At 39.6% G+C, this 21,017-nt stretch overlaps 1 protein-coding gene across 10 annotated transcripts in view; it reads right to left on the reverse strand.

Moving 5' to 3' along the window:
* The window catches only part of SKIC3 (SKI3 subunit of superkiller complex), a 159,340-nt gene that overhangs the window by 41,056 nt on the left and 97,267 nt on the right, over positions 1 to 21,017 (reverse strand). For all 10 annotated transcript variants that reach the window (XR_015168293.1, XM_086413188.1, XM_086413179.1 and 7 more), the window contains 8 exons: positions 20,558 to 20,626; positions 15,934 to 16,008; positions 15,186 to 15,327; positions 13,407 to 13,500; positions 9,144 to 9,221; positions 6,843 to 6,967; positions 5,590 to 5,713; positions 1,667 to 1,885 (listed from right to left, as the gene is read on the reverse strand). Coding sequence is in view for 9 of the 10 variants with exons in the window: in XM_086413188.1 (XP_086269314.1) it covers positions 1,667 to 1,885; positions 5,590 to 5,713; positions 6,843 to 6,967; positions 9,144 to 9,221; positions 13,407 to 13,500; positions 15,186 to 15,327; positions 15,934 to 16,008; positions 20,558 to 20,626 (926 nt within the window). In the remaining variant the exon portion in view is untranslated. The remainder of the gene's footprint in view (positions 1 to 1,666; positions 1,886 to 5,589; positions 5,714 to 6,842; positions 6,968 to 9,143; positions 9,222 to 13,406; positions 13,501 to 15,185; positions 15,328 to 15,933; positions 16,009 to 20,557; positions 20,627 to 21,017) is intronic.

A 21,017-nucleotide genomic window follows, 5' to 3' on the forward strand; every position in this document is an offset into this window, starting at 1 on the left:
GTGTATGCCCAGCAGTGGGATTGCTGGGTCGTATGGCAGTTCTATTTCCAGTTTTTTAAGGAATCTCCACACTGTTCTCCATAGTGGCTGTACTAGCTTGCATTTCCACCAACAGTGTAAGAGCGTTCCCTTTTCTCGACATCTTCTCCAGCATTTATTGCTTGTAGACTTTTGGATCGCAGCCATTCTGACTGGTGTGAAATGGTACCTCATTGTGGTTTTGATTTGCATTTCTCTGATAATGAGTGATGTTGAGCATCTTTTCATGTGTTTGTTAGCCATCTGTATGTCTTCTTTGGAAAAATGTCTATTTAGTTCTTTGGCCCATTTTTTGATTGGATCGTTTATTACAAAATAGAAAGCCCAGAGATAAACCCATGCACCTGTGGACACCTTATCTTTGACAAAGGAGGCAAGAATATACAATGGAGAAAAGAGAATCTCTTTAACAAGTGGTGCTAGGAAAACTGGTCAGCCACTTGTAAAAGAATGAAACTGGAACACTTTCTAACACCATACAGAAAAATAAACTCAATGGATTAAAGATCTAAACATAAGACCAGAAACTATAAAACTCTTAGAGGAGAACACAGGCAAAACACTCTCCGACATAAATCACAGCAGGATCCTCTATGACGCACCTCCCAGAATATTGGAAATAAAAGCAAAAATAAAAAATGGGATCTAATTAAAATCAAAAGCTTCTGCACAACAAAAGAAACTATAAGCAAGGTGAAAAGACAGCCTTCAGAATGGGAGAAAATAACAGCAAATGAAACAACTGACAAACAACTAATCTCAAAAATATACAAGCAACTCCTGCAGCTCAATTCCAGAAAAATAAATATCTTTTAAACATCTAAAACAAGTTCAAATTAATTGTTCACATGTGGTTGGAAGTGTGTGAATTTTTAGAAAGAATATTTTATCTCTTTATTAAAATAAGAAAGAAAAATCAGCAATGTGATGAATACAGAGCCATGAGATCTAATCAGGAAAGGTTAAAGAAATTTAATATGTCACATTCAAAGAAAACAGAGATCAGAATTATGGAAGGAAAATAAACTACAGATATAACACTTTTCTGTTGAAAATAAAACAAATAACCACTATGGCTAATGATAAAAGCTTTCTATTTTCCAAATTTTCAATATATTAATGAATGCTGAGTGGCCAAAAAATTCCTAAAACCATTAAACTGAACAGTATCAAATAACAAACGGACAATATCACCAACTTGAGAGTTTGTAAGGATTTTCATACAAAAAAAGATTTGGGCCTTAATCTGAATAAAGGAAAATTTTCTGTTCTTTATCAACCGAATTTTGTATTTAAATCACTACACATGAAAAAACTGTCAATTACCTGGTCCAATATACAGTTTCATAAAACCACAACCTGGTTTCCAAATATACTCAATTACCTTGTTGTATAATCTTAATTGGGAAGATCCCCCAGAGGAGGGCATGGCAACCCACTCCAGTATTCTTGCCCAGAGAATCCCATGGACAGAGGAGCCTGGTGGGCTACAGTCCATGGGGTCGCAAAGAGTCAGACACGACTGAAGTGACTTAGCACGCACGCAAATAATCTTAGTAAGGTCTAAACAGCAAAGACAATCTCATCAAGCACAACGGGACAGCAAGTTCACAAGTGCAGACTTTACCTGTGAACAGCTTTGGACGCTTGTCTCTGCACTGCCACGCTGCGGCCTTGCAGGGCACAGATGGCTGACGTAAGAAGGCTCCTCTGATAGTCACTGTTCGGTTTGCTGTGCTTCAGTAACTCATTAAGGGCAGCCTTTGACAGTGTAGCATCCTGCATTGCCAATCCGAGAGCACACAGGGCTTGAAGGCTTTCCGTTGTTGGTTCCTTTAAGATAGAGCTGTAAATATATTTTTAATTGCCTATTAGCCATGAGTACAATACTCTGTAGCTATTAGAACACACTGAACAGCTGAAAAAAACAGTGTACTTATAGATTCACCAAACTACGGTCCAGCTCTATGATAAATATAAAACTAAGTTCCATGGTTTCTAGGAACCATAACTTCCCTGAATTTCTAAAGCAGTTAGAAGGTACCAAGGGCCTTTATAGAGCATCAGTAGCCAAATTTCTTTTCTGGTCATTTTATCTACATTTAGAAACAAATACACAGCACAGTCTCTTTGGGTCTCACAGTTCTAGGTAAATAATTAAAATAATTTGCTAAAATCTTTTGATTTCAGTAAAATCCTAAAAGGTATGAATAATAAAGAAAAATCCTTAATCTAAGATCTGATTTTTATCATTTGCAAAAACAGTCTGTCTTGCTGCTCTGTGGTATTTGAAATCAGAGCTAGTATATGTAAGTACAAATACAACCTATATCCACCATATTCCAAGCGAGCATATTTATAATTGAAGGAGAATTTAAATTTTGTATGTAAGCATCCAATTTTTCTTTTCCTTCTTCAACTGTGAAATTTTATGGAGGTAAAAGTCACTAATGTTAGGAATCCTTATTAATTTAAATGAAGAAAACAAGCTCTTTACAAACTTAATAGAACTTCTAATAATAATTATGAATGTGTACTGTAACAAAACAAAGGAATTTTTAAAAATCTGTTAAAATTCATTAAAATATAATAGAAATACTTACAACATTACAAAATATCACACACCTACCACTATGCCTTTCTATTGTTGGGGTGGGAGGATAAATTGTTTAGAATCTGACTTTGAAAAATAGGTACAAAATCATGAATTTTCACGGGCAGCTCTGGATTAAACTTAAAAGAATCCACAGGAACTCTTTTTACCATAAAGGTTAATGGAAGCATCCGAATATGGAATGGTATCATTTAGTAAGTCATTTCCATCAATACAAATAACCCAAACTGTAAGTTGGACAACAAGGAGATCAAACCAGTCAATCTTAAAGGAAATCAGTCCTGAATATTCGTTGGAAGGACTGATGCTGAAGCTGAAGCTCCAATACTTTGGCCACCTGATGCAAAGAGCTGACTCATTGGAAAAGACCCTGATGCTGGGAAAGATTGAAGGTGGGAGGAGAAGGGGGCAACAGAGGATGAGATGGTTGGATGGCATCACTGATGCAATGGGCATGAACGTGGGCAAACTCCGGAAGATGGTGAGGGACAGAGAGGACTGGTATGCTGCAGTCCATGGGATTGCAAAGAGCCAGACTCAACCAGGCGACTGAACAACAACTAACAACAAAAGAAGACATTCTAATCTGTGTCTTGGTTCAAAAGGGAAAACCCCTTACTACTCTAATATTTCTTAATATACAAAATCTACATTATTACTGGAATGACCACATCCCATTAGGCTCACATGTGCTGAATGCACAGACCTGCAAGCTGTCCTGTACCACGTGCTATGGATTTTACATGTAATTATTTATATCATAAATTCTATGATGCTGGTAATCGGATTTTTTCCCCTTATATATTGAATTTATGCCTATTCCCCTTAAGCACCTAGGACACTGCTTAGTTCCCAAGATATGAATGCCAAACAAGATCAATAAAGAACTGGAATCTTAATTTTTCACAGAATGTCAGTCAGAGAACAGAATCCAAGGGGCAGGAAAGGGAGCAGTCTGAAAGATGACACACAGAGAACCAAAAAAAAAGAAACACAGATCATATAAACTACTTAGTCGGGGATTCAGTAACACACGAAAAAGGAGGTAAAGGCCTTCCCTCACAAGAGAATGAGAAAAGAATAATATTCTATTATTTTTCTCTACTTCCTTCAATGTTCAAAATTGTTTTTGTTACTGTTTTAAATAGTAACCCAATATTAATCTGAGTGAAAGTCAGTAACTCATGTCCAGCTCTTTGTGACCCCATGGACTATAAAGTCCATGGAATTCACCAGGCCAAAATACTGGAATGGGTAGCCATTCCCTTCTCCAGGGGATCTTCTTAATCCAGGGTTTGAACCCAGGTCTTTCGCATTGCAGGTGGATTCTTTACCAACTGAGCCACCAGGGAAGCCCAAGATTAATGTAATCATATCTAATTTGGGGTTACTTTTGCTCTTGATAATTTACAGCAATATATTAGCATCTATGATTCTTTTGGGGGCTTCCCAGGTGGCATCAGTGGTAAAGAACACGTTTCCTAACACAGGAGACATAAGAGATGCAGATTTAATCCCTGGGTCATGAAGATCCCCTGGAGGAAGGCATGGCAACCCACTACAGTATTCTTGCCTGGAGAATCCCACGGACAGAGGAGCCTGCAAAGCTACAATCCATGGGGTCTGAAGAGCTGGGCATGACTGAAGCAACTTAGTACACACACAATTCTTTTTCCCAAGCTATTTAAAAATTTGGGTCTTCTGAACATGAGTGTATCCATGTAAAGTGACAAGATTTTTTAAATTCTGACTGGTTTTCTCAAAATAGCTAAGAGAAGGAGAATGAATTGCTTACTTATTATACAAGAAAATTACTTTAATCAGGATGAGACAAAAGTATCACAATGAATAAACAAAAACAAACCTTATCCTATAAGAAGTCATCTTGACCTAGTTACCATCTAATAATCATTTCCCCCTATCTTTGTAGGGGAGCATAATTTGGAGACTCATGAAGGCACTTTTTTGGTTTTCACAATGAACGAAGAAAGCAATTAGTGTGATGGGAAACAGAGATGTGATCTTCCTACAAGGGGTGGAAAATTTCTGTATTATGAAGATCTGTACTAAAAATCTGTACTAAAAATGTCAATAGAGCACTCACTGATAACCACTGGCCAATAGCATACATTAATTATCTACTGCTTTTTAAAGATTAAGGTCAACTTTCTCAAAAAAATTTTCAAAAAGTCAAAAAGTACCTTATAAACCACATATATCAGAGACTACTATTTTATTAAATTATCTCCAAAATACAGAAATAGTTACAAGTTATACTGGTATATATACTTTCTTTAGACGCAACTTTAACTTTATCAGGTTAACCTGAAAAGGGAAGAGGAAACACAATCTCTTTGGAAACCCACTGGGCTGAAAACAAGCCAGTTATGACTGCCTTCATTAAAATTTTATAATCCTAAGAGAACAGCTTGGAGAAGGTAATGGCATCCCACTCCAATACTCTTGCCTGGAAAATCCCATGGACGGAGGAGCCTGGTAGGCTGCAGTCCATGGGGTCGCTAAGAGTCGGCATGACTGCGTGACTTCACTTTCACTTTTCAGTTTCATGCATTGGAGAAGGAAATGGCAACCCCCTCCAGTGTTCTTGCCTGGACAATCCCAGGGACGGGGGAGCCTGGTGGGCTGCCGTCTCTGGGGTCGCACAGCGTCAGACACGACTGAAGCGACTTAGCAGCAGCAGCAAGAGAACAGCTGATCAATTACTGTTTTAAAAAAATAAATAATACACAGAGACTACAGGATGGTTTTGAAGAACTGAATGAAGCCATGATCTCTAGCTAACCAGGTGGGTCTGATCCCTTCTGTTCACCAAAAAGTTCCTAAAACATTAAGAAATTCATTTTACGTTGCTTCCAATTTTAACCCAATATTTTTAAGTATCTGGTCATTTGAGTGTTGATGTCGACTATACATACCATTTGAATAGCAATGTCTTGGCTACGTCCGTTTTTCCTTGTTTATACTCCGCTATTGCCAGAGCTGTCAAGACATGAGCTTTGTCTTGCTCCGATTCAACAATAGTCAAGGCTCTCTCATACGCTGTTACACAGAATTGGAAACAAAAACAAAACAATATAAAAGCAATCCTGAATGACAAATAATGGGATTTTTCCTTTCCTAATCCTATTTTTTAAAACGGTCTAACTAAAATTGTATCTTATTATGTCCTTGATCTCAAGTGAACGGAATAAAATTTTGTAATAATCTAACTTGGTTTAACTGTTCCAAGGTGATTCTGGAATATCATTAAGATTATCATGTGATATTCCTCAATTCTCATCTTGGGAATCTACAGGCAAGTCTGAGTCACTATCTTCAAAAGAAGTGGAGGCCTACAGTCATTGAGCTTTCACCCAAATTTCCATGAAGAAACAAGCAACTCCATTAAGCAGTTCTTACAATGAGCTGCACACACACATAGGCTGGGCCCATACACGGGGAAATGCACTCAAAAGCATTTTTGGAGAAACCAAAATATTAATATATTATCACAAACAATGTCTGAGGTCTTTGTTTACCAGAAAAGTACCCGGAAACACTGTGGAGTAGTAAATACTTGCTTTCAGTGAAAGTGAAAGTCGTGTGTATAGTGTAGTGTATAGCTGTGTCCAACTCTTTGCAACCCCATGGACTGTATAGTCCACGGAATTCTCCAGGCCAGAATACTGGAGTGGGGAGCCTTTCCCTTCTCCAGGGGATCTTCCCAACCCAGGAATCGAACCCAGGTCTCCTGTATTGTAGGCGGATTCTTTACTAGTTGAGCCACCAGTGAAGCCCAAGAAAACTGGAGTGGGTAGCCTATCCCTACTTCAGGGGATCTTCCTGACCCAGGAATTGAATCAGGGTCTCCTGCATTGCAGGTGGATTCTTTACCAACTGAGCTATCAGGGAAGGCCATTTGTGATCTTGGGTCTCAGTTTCCTCATCTAAATAATAAAGGTAACATTCAGTTCATAACACTGCTAAAAGAACTATTCATCATCATGTACTAAATGAAGGAACAGATAAAAAGTACCTATTATCATATCTCTTGTCAGATTTTTAATAAACACTACAATCCCGACCAACATCTTAGAATTATACCTTTCTATGTATAAGCTCACTATGATTGAAATTCTCAGCTCTGGAAAAGTAGGATGTATCCTTAAGCTTTACACAACATACTTACCTTTGCTGCTCTCCTTATACAGACCCTTCATAAATAAAGCTAATGCGAAACCTATGATGTCTTCTAACTCCTCAAGGGGTGTTGACTTAAAAGCCTGGATAGCTTTATCATATTCACCAATGGAACTAAGAAGCAAAACATAACTTACTTTTAATATCAAAAATCATTTTGGCTTATATCATCAAAATACAGAAATATAATTATACTAAGGTTCTTTTAACAACTTAACGTACTTCATCTCTCAGTGTTAAAGCTGCAGAAAAGACTTATATTAAAATAGAAGGCATATCACTTATTTCAAATAGTATATACCAGAGGGATTTAACTTCACACTTTGCTTCTTTTAAATTATATGTGAAAATGAACAGCTCTGCTGAACTGTCTTTTTTTTTTTTTAATAAACTGCAAAACTAATACAATTATGTAAAGTTTAAAAATAAAATAAAATTTAAAAAAAAAAAGAAAAAAAAAATAAACTGGTCTTTTTTTTAAATAAACTTGAATTAAACTCTTAAGTTATAAAAATAATTTCCAGTTGACCTTCACAATAATTTTTAAGCTTAATACATTAGCTAAAAATTACCCTGTGACCATGGGTTTAGCATCTTTGAGAAGCTTAGTAAGTCATAATCAAGCCCAGCCTTTGTGTAAACTGCACATCCATTTTTTTTGAAGGGCATATAGATATACTAAAATTCCACAGACAAAATCAAACATTATCTTCTCTGTATTTAATATGAATTAAAGTAAAAACTGCAACATATAATACTAAAGTAGAATGCCTTTTAATAACAACAACAACAAAAAAACCTTTTGTTTCTTTAAAAATAAAGAGATGTTGCCACCACCTGGAATAGACACACTGTACCTTTGAGACTCTTATTTCTGGTACGTGTCACTATATTCAGGAGCTTGCTTCTATTTTTAATGTGTTTTTGGAAATCTTTTTAATCTTGGAAGAGTGGCTGGGAGCTAAAAATATGGGCAATATTTGCTTCTAAAATTAATTTTATGAGGGTAAAAGAATTTAAAAATCAAACGCAAATTTTGACAAATATTTAATGAAGGGAAGAGAACTACCTTAGGTGTTTATGGATACACACATGTATTTTAAAAATATTTTTTTAATGAACACCATCTTCAAACATTTGATTACTTTTATAGAGAAAAGACTGGAGGACACAAGGGCTTCAACTTTATTTGTAACTTTTTTTCTTTTTAAGGAAACCTGAAGCCTATCAACAGAATTTTAAGATCTGTGCTATCTGAAGCGTAACTATTCACCGAATCATGCTCCATATACTGTATTTTGCATGTTTAATATATTTCATAATAAAAACAAGTTAAAAAGAAATCAGAGGACCTATTTTTGATGGGAGGTATAAATTTTCCTCTAAAATAGTTACATTATATGAACCATCTAAGTAAAGCAAACAGATACTTTGTTCCATACAGCTTCTAACAACAAAATCTTGGAAGTGACAGTTCTATCAACTCCTAAACACACAGTTGAAAGGAATTAAAAGGAAAAACAATCAAAACAGGGAAAATTTTCTATCTACAGGTACCAGATATGATTCAGTTAGACGGTTATAAAAGAACTGGCTACCTCTGATTTTTACTGTGTAGCTCCTTAAAAAGATGTAGGTACTAATACCAAAATACCAAACTATAGGTCTAATAAATAAGGTGTTTCAAACAGGAACATTCAGTTTTGGGGGCAGCTCTCAATTTGAGGTGAGTCTCCTTAACTTGAGCCCCAAACCATCCTCCCCTTAACAGTCCTATTGTCCAGACCTAGTTCTAACCTCTGAAACAACTGGTTTCCCACCTTTTTTAAAAGTCTTTTTCGAAGTCAGAAGTCACTGAGAATCTAAAGAAAATTATATTGCTCCCTCGCCATCCTCAAAATGCACAGACAAAAATTTTTGTGTACTATCTCAAAAGGGTTTCTGGACCCTTAATCCCACTCCCAGTTTAAGAACAGACATCAAATCAGAATAAATCTAATCCACTTTCAATTAACTAGGCTTCTGCTATGAGAAAGAGGAACTGCCTCTTCTGTCTAGTTCACATCCCTCAGTTCTGAACCTGCTCCTCCCAAAGGACACTGAGGCTGGGACTGGAAACTGTTAACACAGCTTGGGACGGTGGGAATGATGTGCCCTGGGCGGATGTCATCACTGTGCTCATTCACACTCGCCCCACTCTTTTAGAGACTGGGCATCACTCAATAGCTCCACAGCCTTCACCAGAAAAACCTAACAGATCCACAAAATCAATGGGGAAAAATATGCTTACCATAACAATCTGCCATAATTTCTTACTGTAACGTAATAAGCATCTCGGTCTTCTGCAGTCTGTAACAACAAAATTGCCCTTTAAAAAAAAAAGGACAAAGCATTTAAAATTATCTACGTGCAATAGCATTCTTTCACTCTTCCTCCTTAACAATCTACAGATTTTTGTTTTCATTTAATTATTTAACTAGTTCCATAATAGCTTATTTATATTTTATTAAATTGGTACCACAAAAGCACTTAATAGATTTTAGACTGTTAATAATGAAATGGCCTCTTGATATGTGAAATCACTTATCATACTTGAGTTTTAAATATTCCGGAAAATTTAATTCAAATGTGGGAAACAATTGTGTCAATGTTTTAAAGTTTTGACACGTTTGAAGTACACAGAATTTGATGTACATAGTACACTCTTTAAATTATTTATATACTAGTAGTTCAAGGTAGGGACTTAGGAAATTGAGTGCTTTCATGTGCCTTTACCTGTTACGTACAGAAAGACATTCAGGCAATCCTGAATTCAGAGAAGGGAATGAGTCATCAGGAGTCCTGAGAGGTTTAGAATAATGTAACAACATGCTGACAGCCCATTTACCTTCTCATGCTCAGTCTCCTTTGGGCAAGCAGCAAAGTGTCTCAACAACTAAAGGAGTTGGATATTTAATAATACTTTTTTTTTTCTGTTTTTCTGTTTAAAGATTAGCCAGGAAGAAATATCCAAGAAAAGCTTTTAATGCCTTTGACATTACATGAAAAACAAGGCAGTATTATAGACATAGTAATAGTAAACCACCTGTCATAGTAAAAACTATACCTGCAGTTATATTATTACCTAATTTGTAATTTCAAGTCACAAACACTTGTTTAAGGCAGAAAACAAGAGTGGTATAAGTTAAGAATGAGTGGTGTATATCCAGGTGACTGTGAAGTGAAGTGAAAGTCGCTCAGTCATGTCCGACTCTTTGTGATCCAATGGACTATACAGTCCATGGAATTCTCCAGGCCAGAATACAGGAGTGGGTAGCCTTTCCCTTCTCCAGAGGATCTTCCCAACCCAGGGGTTGAACCCAGGCCTCCCACATTGCAGACGGATTCTTTACCAACTGAGCCACAAGGGAAGCCCATGAATACTGGAATGGGTAGCTTATCCCTTCTCTAGTGGATCTTCCTGACCCAGGAATCTAACTGGGGTCTCCTGCATTGCAGGCGGATTCTTTACCAACTGAGCTATCAGGGAAGCCTAGGTGACTGTGGAGTTGCCATTTTAGCCAAATGTATAACCAATGTTAGACTTGCAATATTTGTGATTAAAACGTATACCAGAAAAAGGAGCAAGCATTCTAAAGCTGTCTAGTTTCTCTGTTTTGGTTTCCCTGGTGGCTCTGACGGTAAAGAATCCATCTGCAATGCAGGAGACCCAGGTTCGATCCCTGGGTCGGGAAGATGCCCTGGAGAAGGGAATGGTTACCCCTCCATTTACAAGGGGCTTCCCAGGCGGCTGAGCGCCAAAGAATTGATGCTTTTGAACTGTGGTGTTGGAGAAGACTCTTGAGAGTCCCTTGGACTGCAAGGAGATCCAACCAGTCCATTCTGAAGGAGATCAGCCCTGGGTGTTCTTTGGAAGGAATGATGCTAAAGCTGAAACTCCAGTACTTTGGCCACCTCATGCGAAGAGATGACTCACTGGAAAAGACTCTGATGCTGGGAGGGACTGGGGCAGGAGGAGAAGGGGACGACAGAGGATGAGACGGCTGGATGGCATCACTGACTCAATGGACGTGAGTCTCAGTGAACTCTGGGAGTTGGTGATGGACAGGGAGGCCTGGTGTGCTGCGATTCATGGGGTCGCAAAGAGTGGGACACGACTGAGCGACTAACCTGATCCCAAGCGGCACTGGTGGTAAAGAACTGGGCTGCCAATGCAGGAGACCTAATGAGACCAGAGTTCCATCCCTGGGTCAGGAAAATCCCCTCGAGAAGGGCATGGCAACCCCTTCCAGTATTCTTGCCAGGACAATCCCATGGACAGAGGAGCCTGGTGGGCTTCGGTCCATAGGATGGCAAAGCGTTGGACACGACTGAAGTGACATAGCACTGCATATTTCTCTGTTTAAAAATCCTGTTCCTTGTATTCTATCAAATTTCTACAGTTACTTTATTGGTAACTTTACTGCAGTGGTGAAAGAAATAGTATTGTGGGTTTTCATACACCTCTCCCCCACACACACGCCTCCCCTCCACACACACATGCCTCCCCCTACACACACACACACACACACACACCTCCCCCACACACACACGCCTCCCCCTCACACACACACCTCCCCCCAACACTCACCTCCCGCCCACACACACACCTCCCCCCCACACACACACCTCCCCCTCACACACACACCTCCCCCCAACACTCACCTCCCGCCCACACACACACCTCCCCGACACACACACACACCTCCCCCCACACACACCTCCCCCACACACACCTCCCCCACACACAAACCTCCCCCCACACACACACCTCTCCGCACACACACTTCCCCACACACACCTCTAAGCACACACACCTCTAAGCACACACACCTCCCCCGCACACACACCTCCCCTCCCCTGCACACACCTCCCCACACACACCTCCCCCCAACACACACTTCCCCCCAACACACACCTCCCCCCAACACACACCTCCCCTGCACACACACCTCCCCCGCACACACCTCCCCACATACATCTCCCCTCAACGCATACCTCCCCCCAACACACACCTCCCCACACACACACCTCCCCCACACACACACCTCCCCCACACACACCTTCCCCGCACACACCTCCTCCGCACACACCTCCCCCGCACACACCTCCCCCGCACACACCTCCCCCGCACACACCTCCCCTCAACACACACCTCCCCACACACACACCTCCCCCGCACACACCTCCCCCGCACACACCTCCTCACACACACCTCCCCTCAACACACACCTCCCCACACACACACCTCCCCACACACACACCTCCCCCGCACACACACACCTCCCCCACACACACACCTTCCCGCACACACACCTTCCCGCACACACCTCCCCACACACACCTCCCCTCAACACACACCTCCCCACACACACACCTCCCCCGCACACACACCTTCCTGCACACACACCTTCCTGCACACACCTGGCAAAATAACTACAGCCTTCAGTACCATCTAGTGACCACTTCTGTGAACTACAGAGAGAGCCACACAAGGACGGCAAAGCATCTGGGATACCATGATTATTTTTTATCTGACAGGTTTCTATTGATTTAGGGCAATGATGTACCTCAGAAGTTAGGCATTCAGGGTTTTTTTTAACTTTTCATCTAGTACCCATGAGATCAGTGTGATTTTCTCATTCACAGATGAGTGAATTTGCAGCGAAGAAAAACCTCACGTTAATTTCACTTCCCATCACTCTCCGGGCTGGTCGTCTCCCTCGCACACACTGTCCTGGTTTCCCCAACGTCCAGGCCGCTCCTGCTTCAGAACACTTGCTCCTGCTGTTCCCTCTGCCTGGAATACTCTCTCCCTGAGGACCAAATGACTTATGGCCACCCTCAACGAGGCCAGACCTCAACTGCCTGCTCAGGAAACTTACCTCTTACACCCACCTCAAATCCACTGCCCCTCCACTGTCTAGCCTTTTACTCTTCTCTGATTTCCTTTCTTAGCAACTGTTACCATCACAGATGTCTATTAGCTTACCATGTACCTCACCCCCACCAGAAATGAGCTCCATGAGAACTGAGCCTACGTTTGTTTTAATTCACTGCTAAATTGCCACAGCCAAGGACACTGCATGACACACAGCAGCAGTTCAACAAATATTTACTGAATGAATTAACACTATGTAGTCAACATTAAAATGATTTAAACAAACACATAATTTCTTTCCATTTCTGAAATCTCACTTCTTATCTGAATAAATCCATGTATTTAATAAAGCAAGACAAACTATAAATGGACAGATTTTTCTAAAACAAATCTGAGAGGGTTTTTTGTTTGGTTTTATTTTTTTTCTTCTCTCTCTCTCAGATTGAGCAACAGAAACCAAAACACAGTTGAAAATTTAGAACTGTATTTTTTCATCTTCAAAATGTAGTAATAATAAATAATGAAAGGTCAGGAAAGGAATCAGAACATTTTATTTGTACCTTCTTCAAGAAAATGAGGCTCCATTGGCCAACTGACCAAGAAGGACCACGTTTAAATTCAAGGGGCCTTTACCTGTGGTACGCATTTGCTGCTTCCTTCTTCAGCTGTAGATGTTCATTTAAGTAACCCAACATTGTGAAAGCGGGAGCATAATTCTGAATTCTCTCTGGAAATCCAAAAACATCTTTTCTCAATATGTGCGTAATGGTTGTATTTGTAAAAACATTACTTTTGTTTTCAAGTTTTTCGATACTTTAAACAGTAGATTATTTCCTGAGGTCATGTGCATTGCTAAGAATAGAAGTTGAGTTTATCTTGACTATAAAATACCAGTAATCATTCTATAACTCTTTTAAATTATTGAATAATATCTATAGTTACATGTGGCTTCTATTCATGTTTCAAAGTTTAAACACATTTTTATTCCCAAAGGTATAACAATTTAAAATCAGAGTTCATGTTAAAACTAGTCATCTAAATTATAAGGAAATTCAGTTCTTTGGCTAATCACATAAACCTTACTTGATTAGATTTAGCAACAATTTATCTTGGTGATTCTGTTCCAATTTCTATGCACTTTTTTTCAAAAAAAAAAAAACAATCAGTGTTGTGCACTAGAAAGAGAAGATGATTTGGGCACTTCCAATGCAGTATTTTAAATTCTAATGTCAAAAAACATCATAAAACTATAAAGGAAATATACAAAGGAAAAAGAAATGCACCTGAATTATGAACTACTTAACTTAATTTGTGCTGGGAAGCAAGCCTTCAAATCTCTTATTGAGCTGTTTAACAAAGTGGAGCACAATCCCATCTTATGTGATAGTTAGGTTCACAGTATAAGATGAAAATCACACAAAGTGATTCTTGAAAAATTTTTAAGTCATCTCACAAGGAGAAGGTAACCAAACTGAGTCAAAGTGAATGAGGAGATTCAGGCCCTGGACTCACGCTGAAGCCAACAGTCAGTGACAGATGTTATCTCCATTTTTCTTATCCTCGCTTTCTCACCTTTCTGCTTCTAAATTAATATAGTTTTTGGCCAAGCACATATAGTTGAATTTGCGAAATGAGTATATGACACAGCTCCCTCAGAGACTCAAAAACCTAGCTATGTACAACTGTCAGAAAAAGTTCGCTGTTCTAGGCATTTCAATTTTGCAGAAAGCTAAATGTTTCAGTTCAGTTCAGTCACTCAGTCGTGTCCAACTCTGCGACCCCATGGACTGCAGCACACCAGGCCTCCCTGTCCATCACCAACTTCCGGAGTTTACTCAAACTCATGTCCATTGAATCGGTGATGCCATCCAACCATCTCGTCCTCTGTCCATCCCCTTCTCCACCCGCCTTCAATCTTTCCCAGCATCAGGGTCTTTTCAAATGAGTCAGTTCTTTGCATCAGGTGGCCAAAGTTTTGGAGTTTCAGCTTCAGCATCAGTTTACCTCTATGTAAAATCCTTCACAAATGTTTCCCATTCTGTAAGGAAACCTATCAGTAAAATCTCTGATCCTACATTTTCTCAGCAAGGCTCTAGGAGGTATTCATTCAAGTCACTCATTTGGGCACACTGCATAACACGTTAATGTCTCAAAGTGCTGACGTTTACAAAGGACCGCCTTATCCTCAAGTGTCCCAGGCTCAGTGCAGGCAGAGTATTACCAGCCTGCAGATTACAATGATGCTGCATTTCTCTTCTGGTTTTCAGTTTACCTGATTTCTTCATACTTGTTCATGGGAGAAAAGGGCAAATTCATGTCTTAAGAACTAATATTTAATTTGGAATTAACTTTAAATTCTTTAAATTATCTCAACAATTATTCATATATCTTGCTATATAACAGGTGCCGTACCCACGTATTTACTCAAGACCACTTGTGCTGCTGGAATTGCATTCATCTGGAGGATGTTATACCGGTACAGCTCTGTGTCTCTGTTGCTCTTATCTTGCAATGTTGTACAGACCCAATACGCATAACCTATTGCTCCCTCAGTCTGTAAGAAAAGCCAAATAAGCAGACACAGAGTAATAAATCTGCCAAGAAAAATTAAGAAACAAAACAATGTATTTCAATACAATAAATATCAGATCTTCGTCTTCTAAGTCAGCTATTAAGTGCCTTTAAATAAAAGGTCACTATGATACAACACAACTAAGAATATATTTAAATCACTTGCCTCAAACCTAAGTAGAGGAATAAGTGGGATAAATAAAGAGGAGAAAACAGAGACTGTCCTGATGGTTTGGTATGATTCTCAACATCATTCCCCTAGGTCAAACAAATAATGACCAATCAAAAGATTTCCAAACGCTTTCATAAATAATCTAAAAATGTCAACTAAGTCTAGTGTTTGTCTCAGTTTACTTTTTTTTTAATCTGTTTCTATTCTGCATGACTACTGCATCTATTAGATTCCAAAGTCATTTCTTCATCAGCTCTTGAAGTTCTTTAATGAGAGTTTATCTATTTTTCAAGAAAGAACAAAGAGTAGAGACAACTGCTGTCATCAGCATCTGACATCACCATGTATTTGTTTTCTCAACAAGGGTAATTAAAATTTTATTCATTAACGAATTCTGAAGAAAGCTCAAATTCTTACGTGCATACTGAGTTCTGTAGTGTGCCTGAACAGATCCATGGTGTCGTAACTTCCAACTGTCTCTGCAATTAGAGCCTATAAAAGGAAAAAAGAGGATCTTAATATGTTCAAAAGGAATACTACTACTACTACTAACAATAAGCAAGTTTTTGGAGGAACCAAAGGTTTTTCTAACTGTGCTTAAAAGCAAAGTTAATTTCTTTTTCAATCTTGACTACCATATTCCATGGCTCAGAGGACCAGAATGACTTGCTAAATGAGCCTTTAAGCTGATAGACACCTGAAGAACTCCATTGCAATCAGACAGTGGTGGAATAATCCACATGAAATTCTTCAGAATCCTGATAAAGCTATGCTACCTTCTCCCTTCACTACCCAGCGTGCCCCCGCACCGGCCCATCAATTCATACAGGTACTTGGTTAATCACAGGGTCACCAAAGATTCAACTGGAAAACTTTTTAAAAAGGAGATCTCACCCCTAGAAATCTAGCTTCCATAGATCTGGGTAGAGTCTCAACATGTTTATTTTTAAAACTGCCTCAGGATTTCAAATAGTAAGACTTTATGATAGTTAAAATTAATTTCAAGCTCATCTATCTTTTATAAGAAAGCAGGGTTTTTTTAATTATCATGCACTACTAATTAAGAAATTAATATTAAGCTTCACTCTATCATTATCATTTTAATTAAATCTACTAGTTACCTCCTGAAACAAATTATTTGTAAGGCCAAAAATAATTTAAAGATAAAAAAAAAAATACTTAAGTGACTCTGAGGAGCACCTAAGATCTACTGACCTCCATCAGTGCTACTCAGAGTGAAGTCCCTGGACCAGCAGCACTGTCCTCACTTGGGAGTAGTTAGAAATGCAAATTCTCGGGCCCCCAGGGCCCAAAACCTTACACAGAGATTACTGTGGTAACGCCACTGTTCTCAAATGCTACCACAGCTAATGGGAACAGGAGTTTGCCTTTTCTAACTCTGGGAGCTTCACCCATTCAATTAACTAGAATCAGACCCAAAAGCCAAAATACAACAGAAGATACCTAATCACTGACTACGAATCACTGATATGAATGAATATAAAATTAAAGACATACATGCGTTAAAGTACTCAGAATGTTCACCTCACGCTCTTCCTTGGGTTTTGAGTTTTAGTAAAATGAGGCACAATAAAGGGCAGAAATGGTATGGACCTAACAGAAGCAGACAAAATGTGGTCCACTGGAGAAGGGAATGGAAAATCACTTCAGTATTCTTGCCTTGAGAATCCCATGAACAGTATGAAAAGGCAAAAAGATAGGACACTGAAAGATGAACTCCCCAGTTCAGTAGGTGCCCTATATGCTACTGGAGATCAGTGGAGAAATCAGAAAGAATGAAGAGACAGAGCCAAAACAAAAACAACACCCAGTTGTGGGTGTGACTAGTGATAGAAGCAAAGTCAGACGCTGTAAAGAGCAATATTTCATAGGAACCTGGAATATTAGGTTCATGAATCAAGGCAAATTGGAAGTGGTCAAACAGGAGATGGCAAGAGTGAACGTCGACATTCTAGGAATCAGCGAACTAAAATGGATGGGAATGGGTGAATTTAACTGAGATGACCATTATATCTACTACTGTAGGCAGGAATCCCTCAGAAGAAATGAAGTAGCCATCATGGTCAACAGAAGAGTCTGAAATGCAGTACTTGGATGCAATCTCAAAAATGACAGAATGATCTCTGTTTGTTTCCAAGGCAAACCATTCAATATCATGATAATTCAAGTCTATGTCCCAACCAGTAATGCTGAAGAAGCTGAAGTTGAACAGTTCTATGAAGACCTACAAGACCTTTTAGAATTAACACCCAAAAAAGATGTCCTTCTCATTATAGGGGACTGGAATGCAAAAGTAGGAAGTCAAGAAACACCTGCAGTGACAGGCAAATTTGGCCGTGGAGTAGAGAATGAAGTAGGGCAAAGGCTAATAGATTTGCCAAGAGAATGCACTGGTCATAGCAAACACCCTCTTCCAACAAAACAAGAGAAGACTCTACACATGGACATCACCAGATGGTCGACACCAAAATCAGATTTATTATATCCTTTGCAGCCAAAGATAGAGAGGCTCTATACAGTCAGCAAAAATAAGACCGGGAGCTGACTGTGGCTAAGATCATGAATTCCTAATTGCCAAATTTAGGCTTAAATTGAAGAAAATAGGGAAAACCACTAGACCACGCAGGTATGACCTAAATCAAATCCCTTACGATTATACACTGGAAGTGAGAAATAGATTTAAGGGACTAGATCTGATAGACAGAGTGCCTGATGAACTATGGACGGAGGTTCATGACATTATACAGGAAACAGGGAGCAAGACCATCCCCAACAAAAAGAAATGCAGAAAAGCAAAATGGCTGCCTGACGAGGCCTGACAAATATCTGTGAAAAAAAGAGAAGCGAAAAGCAAAGGAGAAAAGGAAAGATATACCCATATGAATGCAAAGTTCCAAAGACTAGCAAGGAGAGATAAGAAAGCCTTCCTCAGTGATCAGTGCAAAGAAATAGAGGAAAACAATAGAATGGGAAAGACTAGAGATCTCTTCAAGAAAATTAGAGATACCAAGGGAACATTTTATGCAAAGATGGGCTCAATAAAGGACAGAAATGGACCTAACAGAGTAGACGATATTAAGAAGAGGTGGCAAGAATACACAGAAGAACTGTACAAAAAAGATCTTCATGACCAAGATAATCACGATGGTGTGATCACTCACCTAGAGCCAGACATCCTGGAATGTGAAGTCAAGTGGGCCTTAGAAAACATCACTACGAACAAAGCTAGTGGAGGTGATAGAATTCCAGTTGAACTATTCTAAATCCTGAAAGATGATGCTGTGAAAGTTCTGCAATCAATATGCTAGCAAATTTGGAAAACTCAGCAGTGGCCACAGGACTGGAAAAGGTCAGTTTTCATTCCAAGACCCTAAGAAAGGCAATGCCAAAGAATGCTCAAACTACTCTACAATGGCACTCATCGCACATGGTAGTAAAGTAATGCTCAAAATTCTCCAAGCCAGGCTTCAAAAGTACATGAAACATGAACTTCCAGATGTTCAAGCTGGTCTTAGAAAAGGCAGAGGAACCAGAGATCAAATTGCCAACATCCGCTGGATCATAGAAAAAGCAAGACAGTTCCAGAAAAACATCTACTTCTGCTTTACTGACTAGCCAAAGCCTTTGACTGTGTGGATCACAATAAACTGTGAAAAATTCTGATAGAGATGGGAATACCAGACCACCTGACCTGCCTCTTGAGAAACCTATATGCAGGTCAGGAAGCAACAGTTAGAACTGGACACGGAACAACAGACTGGTTCCAAACAGGAAAAGGAGTACGTCAAGGCTGTATGTTGTCACCCTGCTTATTTAGCTTATATGCAGAGTACATCACAAGAAACGCTGGGCAGGAAGAAGCACAAGCCGGAATCAAGATTGCTGGAAGAAATATCAATAACCTCAAATATGCAGATGACACCACCCTTATGGCAGAAAGTGAAGAGGAACTCAAAAGCCTCTTGATGAAAGTGAAAGAGGAGAGTGAAAAAGCTGGCTTAAAGCTCAACATTCAGAAAACGAAGCTCATGGCATCTGGTCCCATCACTTCATGGCAAATAGATGGGGAAACAGTGGAAACAGTGGCTGACTATTTTGGGGGGCTCCAAAATCACTGTAGATGGTGACTGCGGCCGTGAAATTAAAAGACGCTTACTCCTTGAAAGAAAGTTATGACCAACCTAGACAGCATATTAAAAAGCAGAGACATTACTTTGCCAACAAAGGTCCGTCTAGCCAAGGTAATGGTTTTCCCAGTAGTCATGTATGGATGTCAGAGTTGGACTGTGAAGAAAGCTGAGCGCCAAAGAATTGATGCTTTTGAAGTGTGGTGTTGGAGAAGACTCTTGAGAGTCCCTTGGACTGCAAGAAGATCCAACCAGTCAATCCTAAAGGAGATCAGTCAGTCCTGATTGTTCACTGGAAGGACTGATGCTGAAACTCCAATACTTTGGTCACCTGACGCGAAGAGCTGACTCATGTGAAAAGACCCTGATGCTGGAAAAGACTGAAGGCGGGAGGAAAAGGGGACAACAGAGGATTTGATGGTTGGATGGCATCACTGACTCAATGGACATGAGGTTGAGTGAACTCCGGGAGTTGGTGATGGACTGGGAGGCCTGGCATGCTGTGGTCCACTGGGTCACAGAGAGTCAGACATGACTGAGCGACTGAACTGTACTGAACTGAATCACTGATTACTGATTTTCTAATATGGGTGATGCTCCCACTATTCTCTGAACTGAAAGACTCGAAACCCAGGAGGCCACTCAGACCAATCCCCTTCTTCTCCAGGTGTGCAAAGTGAAATCCAGCAGTTGATAAGTTAAAACAATTAGTCTATGACAGACTCAGACTAGTAACTTGATTCCTACTTGGCAGTACAAAATCTAAACTTTTTGGGTCTATGGGGTCACAAAGAGTCGGACATGACTGAGTGACTGAACTGAACTGATACCACTTTCTATTAATAGGTTATTTGTATCACAGGTTATTAATAACCATATGCTATGTATCTTACTTGTCCAATCCAGCATATTAAATAAGATGGATCAAGGGACTGAGCCATTTTGAAAGCTTCATGAGCTTGCTAGGAAAAAAAGACAAAAAATAGTCAGTTTATAAATCTAATATTAAATCGCTTATATTAAAAAAGCATAAGAGATTAAGAAAAATCAGACTTGTAAACATGAATAGAAATGAAACAGAGAACTAATACTCCACTGTTTAAGCACAATTCGTACGTGCACGTGTAGCAACACTAAAACAAGTCTTAAATGCCTACTCCTAAAAAGAGTTCTGCAGGCTTCCCAGGAGGCTCAGTGGTAAAGAATCTGGCTGATAATGCAAGATACATGGGTTTGATCCCTGGGTCAGGAAGATCCCCTGGAGGAGGAAATGGCAACACACTCCAGTGTTCTTGTCTGGAGAATTACATGGACAGCAGTCTGGCACTCTGCAGTCTATGGGGTTGTAAAGAC

The sequence above is a fragment of the Bos grunniens genome, chromosome 7 (assembly GCF_055505025.1).
Source record: "Bos grunniens cultivar Pamir isolate PY7600 chromosome 7, Bosgru_T2T1.0, whole genome shotgun sequence".
Taxonomy (NCBI): Eukaryota; Metazoa; Chordata; class Mammalia; order Artiodactyla; family Bovidae; genus Bos; species Bos grunniens.